Source organism: Brachycentrus maculatus, unplaced genomic scaffold (assembly GCF_059751285.1).
Source record: "Brachycentrus maculatus isolate JH-2025_06_01 unplaced genomic scaffold, ASM5975128v1 h1tg000602l, whole genome shotgun sequence".
Classification (NCBI taxonomy): domain Eukaryota; kingdom Metazoa; phylum Arthropoda; class Insecta; order Trichoptera; family Brachycentridae; genus Brachycentrus; species Brachycentrus maculatus.
The window spans coordinates 1,065,358-1,082,160 of record NW_028281341.1 but is presented as its reverse complement, the minus strand read 5'-3'; the positions used below and the strand labels follow the sequence as shown (position 1 = coordinate 1,082,160).

At 32.8% G+C, this 16,803-nt stretch overlaps 2 protein-coding genes across 2 annotated transcripts in view; one reads left to right on the top strand and one right to left on the bottom strand.

Moving 5' to 3' along the window:
- The first annotated feature begins 822 nt into the window (after positions 1 to 822).
- Positions 823 to 10,402, top strand: LOC148301147 (mitochondrial enolase superfamily member 1-like). The gene is made up of 9 exons (XM_088273767.1): positions 823 to 1,161; positions 2,047 to 2,265; positions 2,868 to 2,990; positions 3,456 to 3,606; positions 3,686 to 3,843; positions 4,448 to 4,590; positions 5,859 to 6,022; positions 7,617 to 7,798; positions 8,353 to 10,402. Exons 1-9 carry the CDS (start codon positions 967 to 969, stop codon positions 8,470 to 8,472), a joined length of 1,455 nt encoding a protein of 484 aa, XP_088129893.1. The 5' UTR covers positions 823 to 966; the 3' UTR covers positions 8,473 to 10,402.
- The window catches only part of LOC148301146 (WD repeat and HMG-box DNA-binding protein 1-like), a 25,472-nt gene continuing 17,887 nt past the window's right edge, over positions 9,219 to 16,803 (bottom strand). The window contains exons 12-16 of the mRNA XM_088273766.1: positions 16,295 to 16,393; positions 14,585 to 14,707; positions 13,364 to 13,657; positions 11,666 to 11,824; positions 9,219 to 10,714 (exon numbers count right to left, since the gene is read on the bottom strand). Coding sequence (XP_088129892.1) covers positions 10,436 to 10,714; positions 11,666 to 11,824; positions 13,364 to 13,657; positions 14,585 to 14,707; positions 16,295 to 16,393 — 954 coding nt within the window. The 3' untranslated portion in view covers positions 9,219 to 10,435. The remainder of the gene's footprint in view (positions 10,715 to 11,665; positions 11,825 to 13,363; positions 13,658 to 14,584; positions 14,708 to 16,294; positions 16,394 to 16,803) is intronic.

The following is a 16,803-nucleotide window of genomic DNA, read 5'->3' as shown; positions in this document are numbered from 1 at the left end:
GAAGTGCTGTATCATGATACAGCACTTCTGACAAGAAAAAAAACAGTTCATTGTATAATTGATACTAAAAATAATACTATTTCATTGTAAATTCATAAAATAAAACTATTTTGTAAATACATTTTTTCTCAGCTAACTTTGGAGAAAACAGACATATTTTTTAACATAGTTTGCAAGCACTTCATAAAACATTTCATAAGTTTGCTAATTACTGTAGTAAAAGCTCATTAATTCAAACAAATTTAATTCTAATTTCCTCATAATTCGGATAAATATTTCAGAATTCTGGTTTCCCCAGTGATTTATCAAATATTTTTTTATTTTTATTTTTTTATTATTATTATTTTTTTTAAACCCTTATCCACACCTAATGGTGCATAGGGCACTGCATCAAATTGACGCAGTGTTATCTTGATCATTACTTACATGAAGGCAAGGTGATCACTCTTGCGCTTCAGGAACCAGTCCAGGGTAATATTAAATAAATATTACAGTGTTAAATCACTAATATTTATTTTCACCTCCCCCCCTGGGAATCGAACCCGGGACCTCCAGCACGGTAGCTAAACACGCTGACCATTAAACCACGGAGGCGGACAAATATTTTAAATATTTTTTTTAATAATTGAAAAATAAAGTTAAATCGAAGAATATCAAATAAGAAATTCGATATAAAATCAGAAGAAAGAGAATATATTTAAAAAAAAATACAACTTGTGTCTTTATTATTTTTATTTTAATTAATTAAAAATTGTATGAAAAAAAGGGGATTTAAAAAAATTTATTGTTTTTTTTCGAATTTCTATCTATTCAATTTTGAATGAACAAGCCTTTACTGCATTAATATTATTATCACTTATTAACCAATAGGTTTCCAGGTGAAAACATAAACAAGTAAATTCATTTCCATATCTCTTGAGTGTTATCAGGGTTACAGTGCATCAAATATTTATACAAGAGTAAATTATGATAACGCTCATATTATATTCATTACGTTCTCCGAGTTCACCTACGATAGTTGTTAGTTTACATACTTTGAGATTAGTATATCATTACTGGTTGAAAATGGTTGTTAACAGAACTGGTTTAAATATAATAGGTGTGGATGTAGATGATGTCCGTTTCCCAACATCTTTAGGAGGACACGGCTCCGATGCTTTGGTATAGTATACCTTATTCATAATTAAAATGAATCAATACAAAATTTCAATAAATAAATCAAGTGTTTTTTTTATTATTTATTTTGCATATTGTTTGAAAATCATAACTCTAACTAAAAATTTTGGAAAAAATATTCATACTGCCTACATAAACATTATTTAAAAACTAAATGGAAATTATGGTTTATGTAAAATGAAGTTAATCACTTTTGACTTCCAATGACTATTTAAGTCTTTTTATTTTTAAAATTATCTTAAAAATATTTTTGAGTTTAAAAAAAGATCACCTATGGTTGCATTTTATAATTCTCAATATTATAATTATATACCTACTTGCAATTTCGACTAGGAAAAGTCTTCTTAAAATATAATTTAATATTGATTTATATATGTGGAAAATATATATTTTTAAAGAAAAAGTACTAATTATATCATTACACAAGAAATACTGAGCAAATCAACTATAGCAGGCACAACTTATAAGGAATGATAAAGCATAACTTTATATTTACCCGTCTTGTTAAGAAATCATTATTTTTAAGTTCTATCAAATAAAGTGATGCAGACAGCTCGTAGGTAAATAACTTGCTTGAAAGGTGCCTTGGCGTAGTTGGGTAGACGCTCGGCTTCGAAATTGGCGCTGCGGGTTCGATTCCCGCCAATTGCAAACTGAATTCAAGAAAGATTTATTTTCAATTGATCTGGGTGTTTATGATGTATTTTTCACATTTACCTTCCCTATCCTTACTATCCTATCTGCAGACAAGCATCGAAAATAGACGCTTTGCGGGTTATTCCTTTTTTAAAAAAATTGAAAATTTCAAATAATTTTAACTACTATCAAACTTAGATTCTTGCAAATTTTATGAACAAAATTTGTTTGCAGCACACTGATCCTAATTACTCTTGTGCCTATGTGACAATAAAAACTGACGGGGGTAAAGTCGGATATGGCCTGACATTTACTCTTGGCAGAGGAACAGAAGTGGTCGTGCTAGCATGTAAATCCATGAAGCAATTCCTCCTGGGTAAGAATGCAGCCGATATATTCAAAGATTTTGGCGCTTTCTGGCGGTTACTGACGAGTGATTCACAAATGAGATGGGTAAGGAATAGTGTCATATGATTTAATCAACTGTCTCTGTGTTAGCGATATGTATACATTGCCATAATAAATGCAGAAGGGATCAATTTGTACAAAAGTAAACAAAAGAATTAAGCCATCATTGGATAAAAATATTGATTTTAAGAGTAAAACTCTGGGAAAAACAAACTTAAAAATATTTTAGCAATATTTGAAGGGTAATGAATACATTGCATAATTCATATTTTAAAATTAATTTGTAAAACACTTGTACTATATGCAAGTAAATAAATTTTGTGCAACTTTAAAAAAAATTGTAAACCTGTCTCCATAAAGCTCAGTTTTGGATTAAAGAATGAACCTTAAAATAAAAATATATTTCATGGAAGTTACACTCATACAATTTTTACTTAAGTAGTAATTGCATAGAACCTCTGTTTATAAATATTTTAGCAGTACCTATAGAAATTAATACATATGTATAATTTTTTTTACGAATCTTTTGAAAATGCTTCCAGAATTCAAATCCAAATGTCAGAACATAAAAATACTTTTAAAATCATCTCTGAGGGGCGAATGTTATGAGAAGAGATAAGATCTAGAAATATTTTATATATTTTTAGATTGGACCTGAAAAAGGTGTGTCTCACTTAGCCGTAGCTGCTATTATTAACGCTCTGTGGGATTTATGGGCCAGGGTTGAAAGGAAACCCGTGTGGAGACTGTTGGCAGATTTAGAGCCCGAGGTAATTAAATGAATTCTCACTATTTTTCAATTTATTATTATTTTTAAGACAATGCGCGAGTGGTATGTTTACTTCAGCGCATATACAATGGGATGGGCTAATAAGACTTAGAGTGGCAGACTTCTGGGAGAGGGTGATAAAGAGTTTAAATATTATCATAAAAATGTTTGTTAAATGGGGGCTGAACTGGAGCGCAGTGTTGCCATTGCTAGCGAGCTGATCTTCTCACATCACCTCTCCAGAACTATCAACAATATTTAAAAAAAAAAATATTTACAATTTTTTATTTTATATTTTTATTATTATATACTAATAAACATAACAATATAGCTTACTAAGTATAACACCCACTGCTTAGTCAAGCTGGAATAAAAATATTTATCATTATTATTATAAAACATCAATTTGATTAACAATTAAGAATTATTATTCTAACAATTACACTATTGCCCGACTTTTCTGTAGGAATTGGTTTCAACAATTGATTTCCGCTATATAAGTGATGTTGTCACACGTGAAGAAGCGATAGAAATTTTAAAAAAAGGTCAGGAAGGAAAAAAAGAAAGAATTGAAAATTTGGTGAAGAATGGGTACCCGGCATATACAACACAAGTGGGTAAGTAACATTTGACAACTCCGACTTGCATTATAATTTGAAATAAATCATATTATTTAATTGATTTAATTTTCATTAGGTTGGATGGGTTACCCCGATGACCTGGTTAAAGAGTTGACCAAAAAATATTTGGATATGGGATTTGACAGTTTCAAGTTAAAAGTGGGAACAAATTTCGAAGATGATTATCGTAGATGCAAAAACCTTCGTGAGGCAATTGGGGACGAGAACAACTTGGTAATATTTTCTAACAGTCTAATGCAAACAATATTTCAACATTTATAATTATCTGTACACAAATACTGGATATATCAAGATATCTATAATTTAGATGCTTTAACAGATTCAGAGAAACTTTTTTTTTTGAGAACGCGAATATGGAAGTCTGGGCATTTACAGAGCTTACGAGTTGTTATTAACTGGTAGATGTGACCCTTTTATGTGGAACATCCATATTGACTTTGAATTTTTGAAACATGTATATATTCTATGTAACTAGTAACCATTCACATGTGAGTTCAAAGGACCATGTGCCAAGATTTTTGTGAAGTAAATAGAGTTGAAAGATTTATTTATTATTTTCGAAATTTATGTAGCATGGTTGTCAATTATGGGTAGAATGATGAATATTTAACAGTGTATAAAGTGATTACTTAAACCAGCTTGTGACAAATTGTAAGGCCTTTAAATGCCTAGACTATATTATTTTTTTAACTATGTTGAGATATCAATAATAAATATCAATAACTTGAACCACCTAATGACAGATCGGACCTCCTGAAAATGCCCAGATTTCCATATCTCTCCATTCATATAGCATTGTTTTTTTTTCCTCGTTTAGATGGTGGATGCTAACCAAGCCTGGGATGTGGATACAGCCATAACTTGGATGCAAAAGTTATCTGAGTTTAAACCAATGTGGATCGAAGAACCAACATCCCCTGACGACATATTGGGGCATGCTACTATTTCCAAAGCATTACGGTAAGAACAAAAGTAAAGTGCATTCTAGTATAACCCCTTTGAGCGTACCACATACGGACAAAAAAATTAGCATTTGCGGATTTGCTTGTAGCTAGCACGGGTGAAGAAAAGGCTCAAACTGATTTTCCTGTATTATTTTATGAGGTAGTTAAATGTGGTGGGTGGCTCTTTGTGTATGGCCTGTGGTGGATTTTTTCCAAATATTTTTTCTTATGAAAACTGATCAGTCAAGGGGTTTATTTTAAAACAAATATCTCTGCATTACATCTCACAATTTTAAATTACAAAATCATACAATGCTATCAACAAGAGTGACGGGTAATGCAGAGATAAGGTAGATTTATATGATGGTATTAATAATTATGTGTTAAACTTTTGAAAACATTATTATGGCTATATAAACCTTTTGGACTTTTCGCTACTTACATATTGTTATATCTGCAGTTTTGAATTTTTATTAAATTGCTATAAATAATTGTTTTAAATGTACTTTATGTACTTTTTTGATTTAGCAATTTACAATTTGAAACTATACATTTTATAGATATTTATCTACAATATAAGGTTGATTTAGTGAAAATAATTTAAAATTTATTCTTTGATTTTTATCTGCACCCAAATGGTGCATAGAACACTGCATCAGGTTAATGCGGTATTAGCCGAACAGATAAAATGAATGCAAGGTGATTAATTGTGCACTCTAGATATGGGGGAGTGGAATATATTTCATTGGATACAGATGACATAAGTGAAGAAATTTAGGTTGAGGGCATTACTGCTATATGAGAAAGGAAATGAAGGTGGAAAAGTAGGTAGGAAATAAATAATAGCACCAATGTCCAGTGCACTCAAGGTTACATACCTGTACTCATACTACTTGAGTCCCTTGAGCAAAAACAGTAATAATAAAAATACATTTAAATACCTTTAAATTCTTTACTTCAAATCTCCACCTACAAATTATGTCTGCAAATTTGGTACATTAATAATATTCTTAATTTTAATAAATAGATGTGATCTAGTGTGTGACCTTTTGCCTAAAAAAGTAATGTCTGAATGGTAAATTTACAAACAGATTTATTCTTACATTTTTGATACAGCTCTGCAGTACAAAAAAATTGGCTGGCCCCAATATAGAAATATGACGTCTTTATAATTGTCTATATATTTATTTAAAGCTTAAATATCTAAAAATGTTTTTTCATTCAAAATATCCATCAGATTTGTATTTTTTTATTGTCATCCGAATCTTATTTGTGTATTTGCAGACCATTGAATATTGGAGTCGCAACAGGGGAGATGTGCGCCAACCGTGTGATGTTTAAGCAATTCATGCAGGCTGGAGCCATGCAGTTTTGTCAGGTGGATTCTGCTAGGATTGGAGGGATCAATGAAATCCTGTCAGTGTATTTGATGGCACACAAACTTAACGGTAAGATTCCTTTTCTATAAAGATTTACACAAGGCCAAGTGGGATCCTAGTCTACTAAGCTGAAAGTTAATAATTTCAATTTAATGGATTGAATTGAGAAATTGGCTCATGGACATTTATTGTGTCAGAATGTGTATTTGCATGAGGGCAATATTGGCTCAACCCAGTAAAATGTCTTAAAAATTGGCATCATGTACAAAAACATATAAACTGTCACAGTTTTATTAATCAAGAACAGGCGGGAGAACATTTTCTTTTCTAAAAACTACATTTTGATTAACATAAAGCCACATTCTGTAAAAAAAAAGTAAATTCATCGACACAAACATACGGAAACTGAATTACATGTATAAAAATTAACAGTTTTTTTTAATTAGCAAAGAGATTGCAGGCAGACCCCTGATCTAGAATATCAGTTTCTTTATGTCATCATTATAATAAATAAAAAACCCACAAAGCCTATATTATAGGGACTTGTCTGCAGGTAGAAGAATAATAATAGGGAAGGTAGATTTGGAAATACATTATAAACACCCAGACCAATTGAAAATAAATATTTTGAAAAATTATTTTGCAATTGACGGGAACCAAATCACAGCAGAGCGTCCACCTCACCTACGCTTCAGTGCCTGCCAGATATCTGTAGTATATTGGTAGAAATCGAAATAAAATTATGGATTTGGTGAAAATTTTCAATAGACTATGTATGCGACCATTATTTATTTTTGTTTATTATGTAGGTACGTTATTTAATGATATCTAGATATTAAAAAAGTGATTTTACTAAAACTCAAGTCATTTACTTATTAAATTAATCTTTTAAATCGTTATTGTCAAAATTGTCATTATTATTTATTTTATTACTTACTTTATCTGACAATGATTATCAATTAAAATTTTATAAATAATCAATCTACATTTTTTAAATTGGATAATTAATTATAAAGATTGTATATTTAACCAGATAATAATTGCGTAGCGAAGGTGTGGTTGTTATGATCAAAAGATAAAATTAAATGTCCTGCAATCCAAATCTAGATATTTAAAATTGTTGAATCATTGTACTTAGAGTTATGAAAATATTAATGAATAACACAAATGTACATATTTTCAGATATTAGCCAAATATTGAAATTATTAGTTTTCCATTTTAATGCTATTCAAATACTTTGTATTAGCACAATGATTTTGTCCAGATTTTTCTGTTAGAACACTAGCCAATTGAGTTTTTAGGGCTTTTTTTTCTAACTCCAAAACATTTTTTGGTAATTTCATTTATGACAATTTTAGCATTGCGCATACTTTCCAATGTTAAAAATTCCCATATTATTTTTTGAATTCACAAAATCTGTCAAAAGTTTGACATTATATCGAAAATAAATTAGGTACTCTAGTACTGGCACTCAAAACCCGTGTGCCAAGAAGATAAAAAAGAATGCAACCTCATTTATGATTTATAATGAAATTTTCAAAGATAAAACATTTCAAAGTACCTGCCTAGTATACACCTACTTTGAGAATATTGTTTATGGTATATTTACTCGATTGGGGGTTTGTGTTTAAATCTGATTGTAAGAAAAGCTTGTCTTTTCAGTAAAAGTATGTCCTCATGCGGGTGGTGTGGGTCTTTGTGAGATGGTCCAGCACCTACAGATGTGGGACTATGTGAGCTTGTCTTGCACTATGGAGGGAAGACTTATTGAGTTTGTGGACCAGCAGCATGAACATTTTGTGTACCCCGCGCAGGTGGAGCGCGCCCGATACTTGGCACCAAAGGTCAATTTTATGTATATTTTAAAAGTGGAAATGTCATTAATTCTACAACAGTTGGCACACACTTTGTGACGGTGCGGTAAAATTTAAGCTTAATTTTTACTTATTTATTGACACCTTAATGATTTTTGGTTTAAAATAGAGCTAATTCCTCATACTGCTGACATCTGTGGAAATAATCCCGAAGAAAAATATTGTGTTAAAATGTTGGCTATCGTAATTCAAAAATATATACCTGTGTATTGAAAAGTGGGAGAGATGCCCAGTAAAAATGTTTATTTTAGTAACTACATATTATATGAAATGTCATCTCTCACAGTTTAAATGGATAACTTATTTACTTTTGTTACATATCAAAATCATTAGTGAATAAATGCTAAGGCCATGAGCGAGTTTATGCAACTAACCTATTTTGTTAGTTATAAGAGCCCTGTTTTTCTTGTTTATTTAAATTATAGAGCTTCTCGATAAAAGAAATCTGGTTAAAACTCACTTGTGAAGATTAAATTATGATTTATGCATGTTATATACCTAATTAAAATGTGACGTAATTTTAGGAACCTGGATACAGCACGGAGTTCAAGCGTGACTCTCTAGAGAAGCACTTCTACCCGAATGGCTCTGAGTGGAAGAGAATGTTCAAGGAAGGAATCTTCCCTCCACCTCCTAAGGAATAAACTTAAGAAATTCCGGATGATGGATGAAATGGTTATAGTTACATAAAGGTGGAGACTGACCGGAGCATTTCGTGGTAACGTAATACGTTACGATGCGAGCATTCGTACAGTCAGTACAGCGAGCGGAGCGCTCCATTCATAGTTTCGGATGCTAGCTGATGCTTGCCGCGAGCGATGTTATGACGTCATGTTACGACGAAATGCTCCAGTCAGTCTCCACCTTAATAAGTAAACTGATTTTTAAATCTGTTTTCTGTAACCCCTCTACCAATAAATGTAAAGGTGGAGACTGACCGGAGTATTTTGTTGTAACGTAACGTCGTTCACGGCGAGCATCCGACTTTGTGTGGAGCACTCAGAATGCTGTACTGACTATACATGCTCGCATTGTAATGTGTTACGTTACGACAAAATGACTCCGGTCAGTCCCCACCTTAAAAGGATTACTTCATTAAATTGTTGATATACTTTTTGTTGAATAAGTACATATATTAAGATATCTATTGTTTTTATAAACGCATATACCATGTGTTCTCATTTATACATACTTTTCTATTGTTTTTATTTTTCTAGTAACATTCATTTTACTTTATTCGCTATAGGAATTTTTTATTCTAATGTACCAAATGTTATTTTCCATTCCTTGGCTTTGTATCTATTTTATATGTACTCGTAAAGCTCTCCGCTGTTAAAAATAGTAAAAAAAGAGATAAACAAAATATTGAAATGAAATTAATGGTAATAAATTTTTTTTAAATGTTAACAATTTTGTTTATTTAAAAAATCCTTATAGTATTTATTTACAGTACATAATAAATATAGGTAGTTTTCTAATAATTATAATCATGCTTGTATAAATTATGATAGTAAAATATTGAATAAACGATAAATGTAAAAAATGAAAACTAATACAAGATGTCAAATCTTTCATAAAATATTGGTTTAATAAAAATTCCCACACTAAGTGTTAATTTTTATTATCTAGGGTTACATTTCTGGTTATCTAGGGTTAAATGACCTGTTTAGTATGTACATATATTAAAGATAAAACAAGCTTAGTTACACTACATAGTCAGTTTGGACTCAGATATATTATACGCCTAACAAAAAGTGTTGGAACCACAATCTAAAAAAAAAATACCATTTCTTGTTTTGTTATTTTGTCAAGAAGTGTTCCTGGAAATCTGACATTATTTTCTAGATATGTCGAAGAATAACTGTAATTTTATGATCCAATTAAACCATGTCAAATGTAACTTTTTTCTTGTTTTTTTTTTAAAAATTTAAATCTAGAAAGTCACCAAATAAAAGGCTTGTTTGTCTGCTGTGGTGGTATTTCTACATAGTGTATATAAATTTAATTTCACTTCTAGAGTTTTAGTTTTTAGAGTTCTTCTAAGTTACTGTTACCATTTTTTTTTACAAAATATGAGTTGAGTATAATTTATACACCTCTTCTTCTAAGCTTCGTCCATATTAATGGTGCATATGGCACTATATTGCATCAGTGCAGTGTACACTTGCTCGTTAATTGGAAGAAGATAAGATGATCAGTCCTGCGCTTCAGGTATCAGTCCCGGGCAATATCAAATATAAATAAGAGTGGAAAATTACTATTTATTTTGACCTCATTGGGAATCAATTTCAGAACCTTCACTACGGAAGCTAAATGAACTAACCAGTATACTACGAAGGCGGACTTATCTACAATGTGTAAATTTATCCGCAATACGTAGATAGAGTCTTTGTAATACCTTCTTGGTTATGAAAGTAAGAAAAAAGGGCAAAAGTTATGAAAAATACATCATATCCAGCCCAGCTGAGAAAAATCTTTGAATTTCGTACGCAATTAGCAGATGATGGACTATTTTGCCACCACAGCACATTTGAGTAGCAATAAATTTCAAAAATTTGAAAGCGATGTAACACCCGATGCATATATTTTTCATTTAAACATAGAAGTCTATGCCGCTTTCTTCTGGAATGCGAATGCGCTGAGTTTGGACTGTTTTGGTGCCACCTTAGCGGGCTCACCGTTCATTTCTTCATCTTTGGTGGGGGACAGTTTCCTCTTGGGAGTGGACTCTGTGGCGGGGGGCGCTCTCTGCTGCTGCGCCTTGAAGGCCTTCATGCCGACCTTGGCCAACTCCCCCGGCGTCAGGTCGCCGTGTTCAGCCTGAAGGTTTTCTTTATTCTTCCCGTACCATTGGACAAATGTCTCCGATGGCAATGGTTTGTTAACCTAGAATAAGCCAATTTTGAAATACAGGAGGTATTGAAACACCATATAGCTGGTTAAAAATCAGGTTGTACTTTGTTGGAATTGAAAAAAATCCTTTTAATTTCTGACAAGTCAAATTTTAACCTTTGTGGTTCTAAATTTATATACTACTGTACTATTCTTACTAAGCCTGTTCATTTGAAGTACAAGGACTGAATTTAAAAATAAAAAACACACACACCAATACAAAACAAATTACATTCCCAAACATCAAATATCACATATCGCTCACTCCTTTCAAGAAAGTCATAAATCAAAAAATTGGATTTTTCAGGAGAACATTTTAAAATTTAAAAAATATAACACAATGTATTAAAAATAAATATCAAGCCACTTATTGAACTTTTTACTATGCAACAGATCTTTTTAGGTAAAACCTGAAGGTTTTTTCTCCATTTGAAAAATATTTAGTATCCTTAAAAAAATAATTAAACAATACCTCTTCTTCAAAATGCATTAACATCACTTTCTGCCCTGTAGCAGGTAAATATTGAGTTAAAAATATGCCGCTTTTGCTGGGATATAGTACATTTTTTAAGCATTCCGAAAACATGCACAACTGAAAATTGAAGATTTTTGGTTTATGACATTGTTGAAAGGAGTGAGCGATTTTTAAATTTAAATGGTACTTCACTAAGATTGATTCAAATTTAAATTTCATAAAATTGATAAAAAGAAGAACAACAACAAAAAACGATTGAACATAAAAAAATTCATGAATATTTTTATGATTTTTTTTTTATCGTTGTTTAAATTGACAAAAATAATTAATTTTGATGACTGCTTTTATTATTTTCCCAACAAGTTATGAATTACCTTTAAAACTTTGATGGTTATCAGTTTCAATTCATAAAACATATATTTTTTCTAAATGAGTCTCAGAGTGACAACAATTTCACCAATGGAACTTACGGATGGAGTAGGAGAAGGCCGGCTGGGAGTATTCTCTTGACTGACGAGTTGGCGGTCTGTCAAGGAGAGTGGGCGGGAGCGTTCCGATGGTCCTACGTGACTGTCGGAAACATCTGTCGACTTTCGGAACGGGTTCCTGGTTCCAAATGTTCTCAGTGGCTGGAAAGTACAAACATAGTGAAATTACCTGGATTGTTTTTTGACATCTCATCAAAGATGAAGAAGAATATGGAGGCCTGAGCATTTACGGGGCTGACGACCATCATAGGCTGGTTTAAGTGATCACTTTACACACGTGTAACATTCACCAATTCTACCCATTATCGACAACCACACTACTCAAATTCTTGGAAATTCTATATATATGAACCAATTTTGAAACATTGTTCTTGAATCACTAGAAATTCACTAGAGGCATCGTGAGATGAAAAGAAGCTTTTTGTTGAACAGAAACTCTTTTATTAGTATGTGAGGTCCGAATCCTGGATTATAATCACACACATGAGAAACGCCAGAAAATATCATTTTCATTTTTATCATTTAAGCTTATAATTTGACCAGATAATTTATTTACAACATTTTGTAAATGATCAAAATGTTGTAATTGATCTGGAGATCAAGTAGCCAAAGATCAGCCAACAGTTGAGTAGAAAGAAAGAGAGCTTATGTCAGTCAACCCCTTTATGCATGAATTCAGTCGTGGTTTTACTGCAAAAAGTGTTGCCAGTAATAAGGAAAAACAGTATTGCTTATGATTAAGTACTTGAGGAACGTAAAAATTTCCAACCAAACGAGCCAAAATAATCACAAACAATATTTCAATATCAATTTGTGTCGGGTTGTGGTCCTGTGGTTAGTGTCGCGGACACTTGAGTCAGAGTTTCTGGGTTTAAACCCACTCTACAACAATTTGATACCTATTTTATTAATTGTTTCGGCATTTACTTTACGGTAAGACATGTTAAAATGATTGTGTAAAATGAAGGAAACACTTGTTTTTATACCACTTGAATTATTAATGTCTACTAGTTTCGGAACCTAAACTTCCATCGTCAGGTCTGAATAATAACAATGCTATTATTCAGACCTGACGATAGCTTCCGAAACTAGTAGTCATTAATAAACTCAATTGCTATATAAACAAATGTTTCTTTAATCATTTTAATTTGATACCTATTTTTAATAATGAGCAGCTCAGACTCACAGAAATACATAGTATGAAATTGAAGTATTTTTGTTAATAATAAAAACACAAATATTTCTCTTTTAAAATAATAATAATTTTAGATTGTTGGAAACATATTTAGTACGGGAAAGTAGTAGTCAGTAATAACATCCAGACCAATTGAAAATAAATCATAAATTTATTTTGCAATTGGCGGGAATTGAACCTTCGATGCCGAGCGTTTACCAAACTACGCCACTGCGCCTGACAAATGTATAGTGTATTTTATGTATTCTAGTTCTACAAATTAAACGCCAAGTCAATAAATAAATGTATAGTGGGTGTACTGGCAAAAAAAGTTAACTGGAAAACATGCAATTTCGACTAATGATGCATAGTATTTTTTTCAACATTCTTTAAACTTGCAAAATTAGCTTTAAATAATAGGGATTATTCAAACAGGAATTTTGTGTATACAAACGTGGGTATACATGTATATGTATACCCACGATATATACATGTGTTTAACTTACTGCTGGTTTCAATGGAACAATTTCCTCCCTCTGTTTTCCATTATGTGGCAATATAAGGCTGGAATCCAGTTCCTGGGATTCGGCCTCCTCATCTGGCTGTTGCGTAGAAGTCTCCAGAGGCTGATTCAGTGCGGCGTTACTCTCCCAGTCACTGGCGATGCTGGAGAGCTTGTCCGCCAAGTGCAACTTGCCAAGACGTGAAGCGTAGCGTGCTGCGGGGGCGATGGCCCTCTTGTCTTGCAGGATTTCCATGAGCTCTGATGCACGCTGCTCCACTTCGCTTCTGCATGCCAGCTATAAAAAAGACGTGTTTTTTAAATTGGTTTAGGTTATTAAAATTAGCATCTGAGGCAAAACATGACATGAGATCAGTGATGTCAGTCTGAGCATCTATCAAGACCACCCTATCATAACTTGATTCATATTTTTAATAAGGGACCTCTTCAATCTTATCATGGATGGGATTGTGGAGGATACTTAAGCACTACATAAAGGATACAGACTGGAAGGAGGAAACTATAGATACTGTTTGCTATGCAGATGACGCTGTAATATTCGCTGAGACAGAATGGGACCTGCAACTACTCTTGCACGCATTCCATCTTGCTAGCCAATACAACATGACTATATCAGTTACAAAGACTAAGAGCATGGCGTCTTAGTAGAACAAGTGGATAGTTCAAATATCTGGGTGTGGACCTGTGTGGTCAAACGGATCTGCCAAGTGAAGTGATGGGGCATGTAAACAAGGCTACAGTCATGCCTGAAAAAACCCTGACGTGAAGATTGGCAGCAAAATCAAAATACATAAAACTTGTGTGCATCATGACATATGGGATCGAAAGTACAGCGGACACCTTAGTCACAAAAAATCCGCTAAAAGTATCAGAAATGAAGACTAAGAAGCATATCTGGCAAGAGTCTACAAGATAGAATAAGGAACAAGATAAGGGAAATATGCGAGATCGAAGATGTCGTTAGGTGGGGAAGGCAACGAAGGAGACAATGGTATGCGCATGTGAGAAGAATGGAACCATCCAGACTCCCTCATATTGCACTGTACGGCCAACCCCAAGGTAGACGTCTCCCGGGCAGACCACCAAAGAGATGGCTCGACAATTTACAATGACAAATTTAATTTATGATCAAGAAAACACCGCATTAATCGAATGTGGTGCACCACACATTACTGGACGCCAAAATAATAATTGGGTTTATTACCGCAAACAACTTGAGTGCAATTTCAAGTTTAGTGGCGGATTCTTCGTTGGATCCCATCATTGCCAATCTTCGTAATTTTTCTTCATACTGACTCTTCTCTGTGTCCATCTCGCAGAATGGGAGCTGTAAAAAATATACATATAATTAATTATTGCATAGCTGATATTGATTTGTTACTACAGACACTGATTTGTCACCTAAGCCGACTTATTGGTAAATTGGTTACTTTACTGTCATTGACGACTTAGACTTGACATTGAAACAATATGTTTTCATACCCACAGATATTTAACCTTTTAACTGCCGGCAGGTACATGTATGGCGGTAAAAAATAAAAAACCTTCTAAACATATCGTTATTCAAAGTGTAATAACGTTTATTTATAAAACTTACCAAATAAATGAAGAGCGCGCCAGTCGTGCAGTCATTTATCCATAATTATAAGATTAATTGTTCATGGTGCAGGGTTGTCACAAAATTTGTCATATAAAATATGAAAACTTAATTATATATCAAAAGTAATTGTTTATGTTAGTTTAATATTAAAAGTATACACACACACACACAAATTATGATTTAAAAAAATAAAAAATCATCAGAATCGACACTAAAATCACTGTCATCAGATTCGGCAGTGACGGCAACTCGGGGATTATTGGACAACCCTGAGCGCCATTAGTTGTTCCGACGACAAAGCTCTCTTTAATTTACGTTTAAAGTGGTAAAAACAAATTCTGTTTCAATTCTAAGTATGCAAAAATATTCTCAATAGATGTCACTATGCGTTCAATATATTTGTACATTTTAAATAATTGATTTTCTTTAGTAAAAGCCCATTTAAAATGGGGCGTCTTAAGACGTAATTTTTGTATGAGCGGCGCTCCGTTCACAGAAAATTATGCGTCTTAAGATGCTCTTGGCAGTTAACCGGTTAAAAAAAACATATATGTAAAATAATTAGAATAAGGGAGGTAATAAAACAATTACAAGCACTGTGTGTACCTAAATAAATTAAAATCAGAAGTTTGTATTGGGAAATGTGAGTGTTTCTGTCACTTATAAATATAGCGGAACCTCTGATAATGAGCATAATTCATTCCAGAATCTTACTAGTTAAGCGAAACATTTTTTGTTTTGACTGGTGCGGAAGTCCCGGCTCACAAGCTAATGTGAAAAAAGGACTTGCCCTTTCTCTGTAACTCGTTATGCGAAACGTCACTCGTTAAGGGAGCAAATTTTTCACATTTTTTACTTGTTATGCAAATTAATCGTTATTATAGGTGCTCCTTATGAGAGGTTCTACTGTATATACAACTTTCGAAGTATGAACAATGCGATTGTCGATTGTGGTGAATGTTACACGCCGCATAAAGTTGTCAACAGTTGCAGTTAAAACCAGTTAATATCAGGTTGTAAGTCCTGTAAATACTTATACTTCCATATTCCCTTCTTAATAACATTTTCGTGTAGTGGTTAGTGCAATCGGTTACCAGGGTATCAAAACAAACATAAGTGATTTTCCACTTTAATATCTATTTCATACCACCTTACCTTCATATAACTAATGATTGAGTTTAAACTGTGTCAAGGTGATGAACTATTAAGTACAGATACGTGTTGGTAGTAGAAGATATGCATCTTCTAAAAAATTTACGAGATTTGACGTCGAATCAAAATGGGCGATATGTAAAAATAAAGCCAAATTCTGACCTGGAGAGGGAGTTGTGTGACAGTCGGGCGAGGGGCGGTGAGGGGGAACGGAGAACTCCGACAGAGAATGGCCTGTAAACATTCATTTTCCTCCGATACCTGTAAACAAAAAAGGAATAAATAACAACTAGATAACAAGATAATACGATAATTCACCTGTTTTAATACTTGTTACGATTTTGTTTTAAAAACAATTCTTTCAACGTAATTTTATTAAAAATTTTGAATGAAATGTTTTTGAATTATCAAAAATTTCATAAGAAAACTCGGGACCAGAATTTTGTAATATTTTAAGAATTATGATGAAATACAAATATTCATTGTTCAAATTAATGACCTTTTATTGCATAGAATGGGTTGCATCATATACCTAAAGTGATTGACTGTCACGTCGGGAGCCATAGCTCCTGGGGGATCCGTGAGCTTCCATGCTTCACGATGTCATTCTAGAATGTAGCCAAGCATGCTGACCATTACACTACGGAGGCATCCAGGCGAAGATCTTCGAG

Bases quoted from the DNA above. Each gene is read 5' to 3' on its own strand.
- LOC148301147 (XM_088273767.1), top strand. From the start codon at position 967: ATGATAACGCTCATATTATATTCATTACGTTCTCCGAGTTCACCTACG. The intron at 2,266-2,867 runs GTAAGGAATAGT...ATATATTTTTAG, and splicing joins GTGATTCACAAATGAGATGG to ATTGGACCTGAAAAAGGTGT. The intron at 4,591-5,858 runs GTAAGAACAAAA...GTGTATTTGCAG, and splicing joins ACTATTTCCAAAGCATTACG to ACCATTGAATATTGGAGTCG.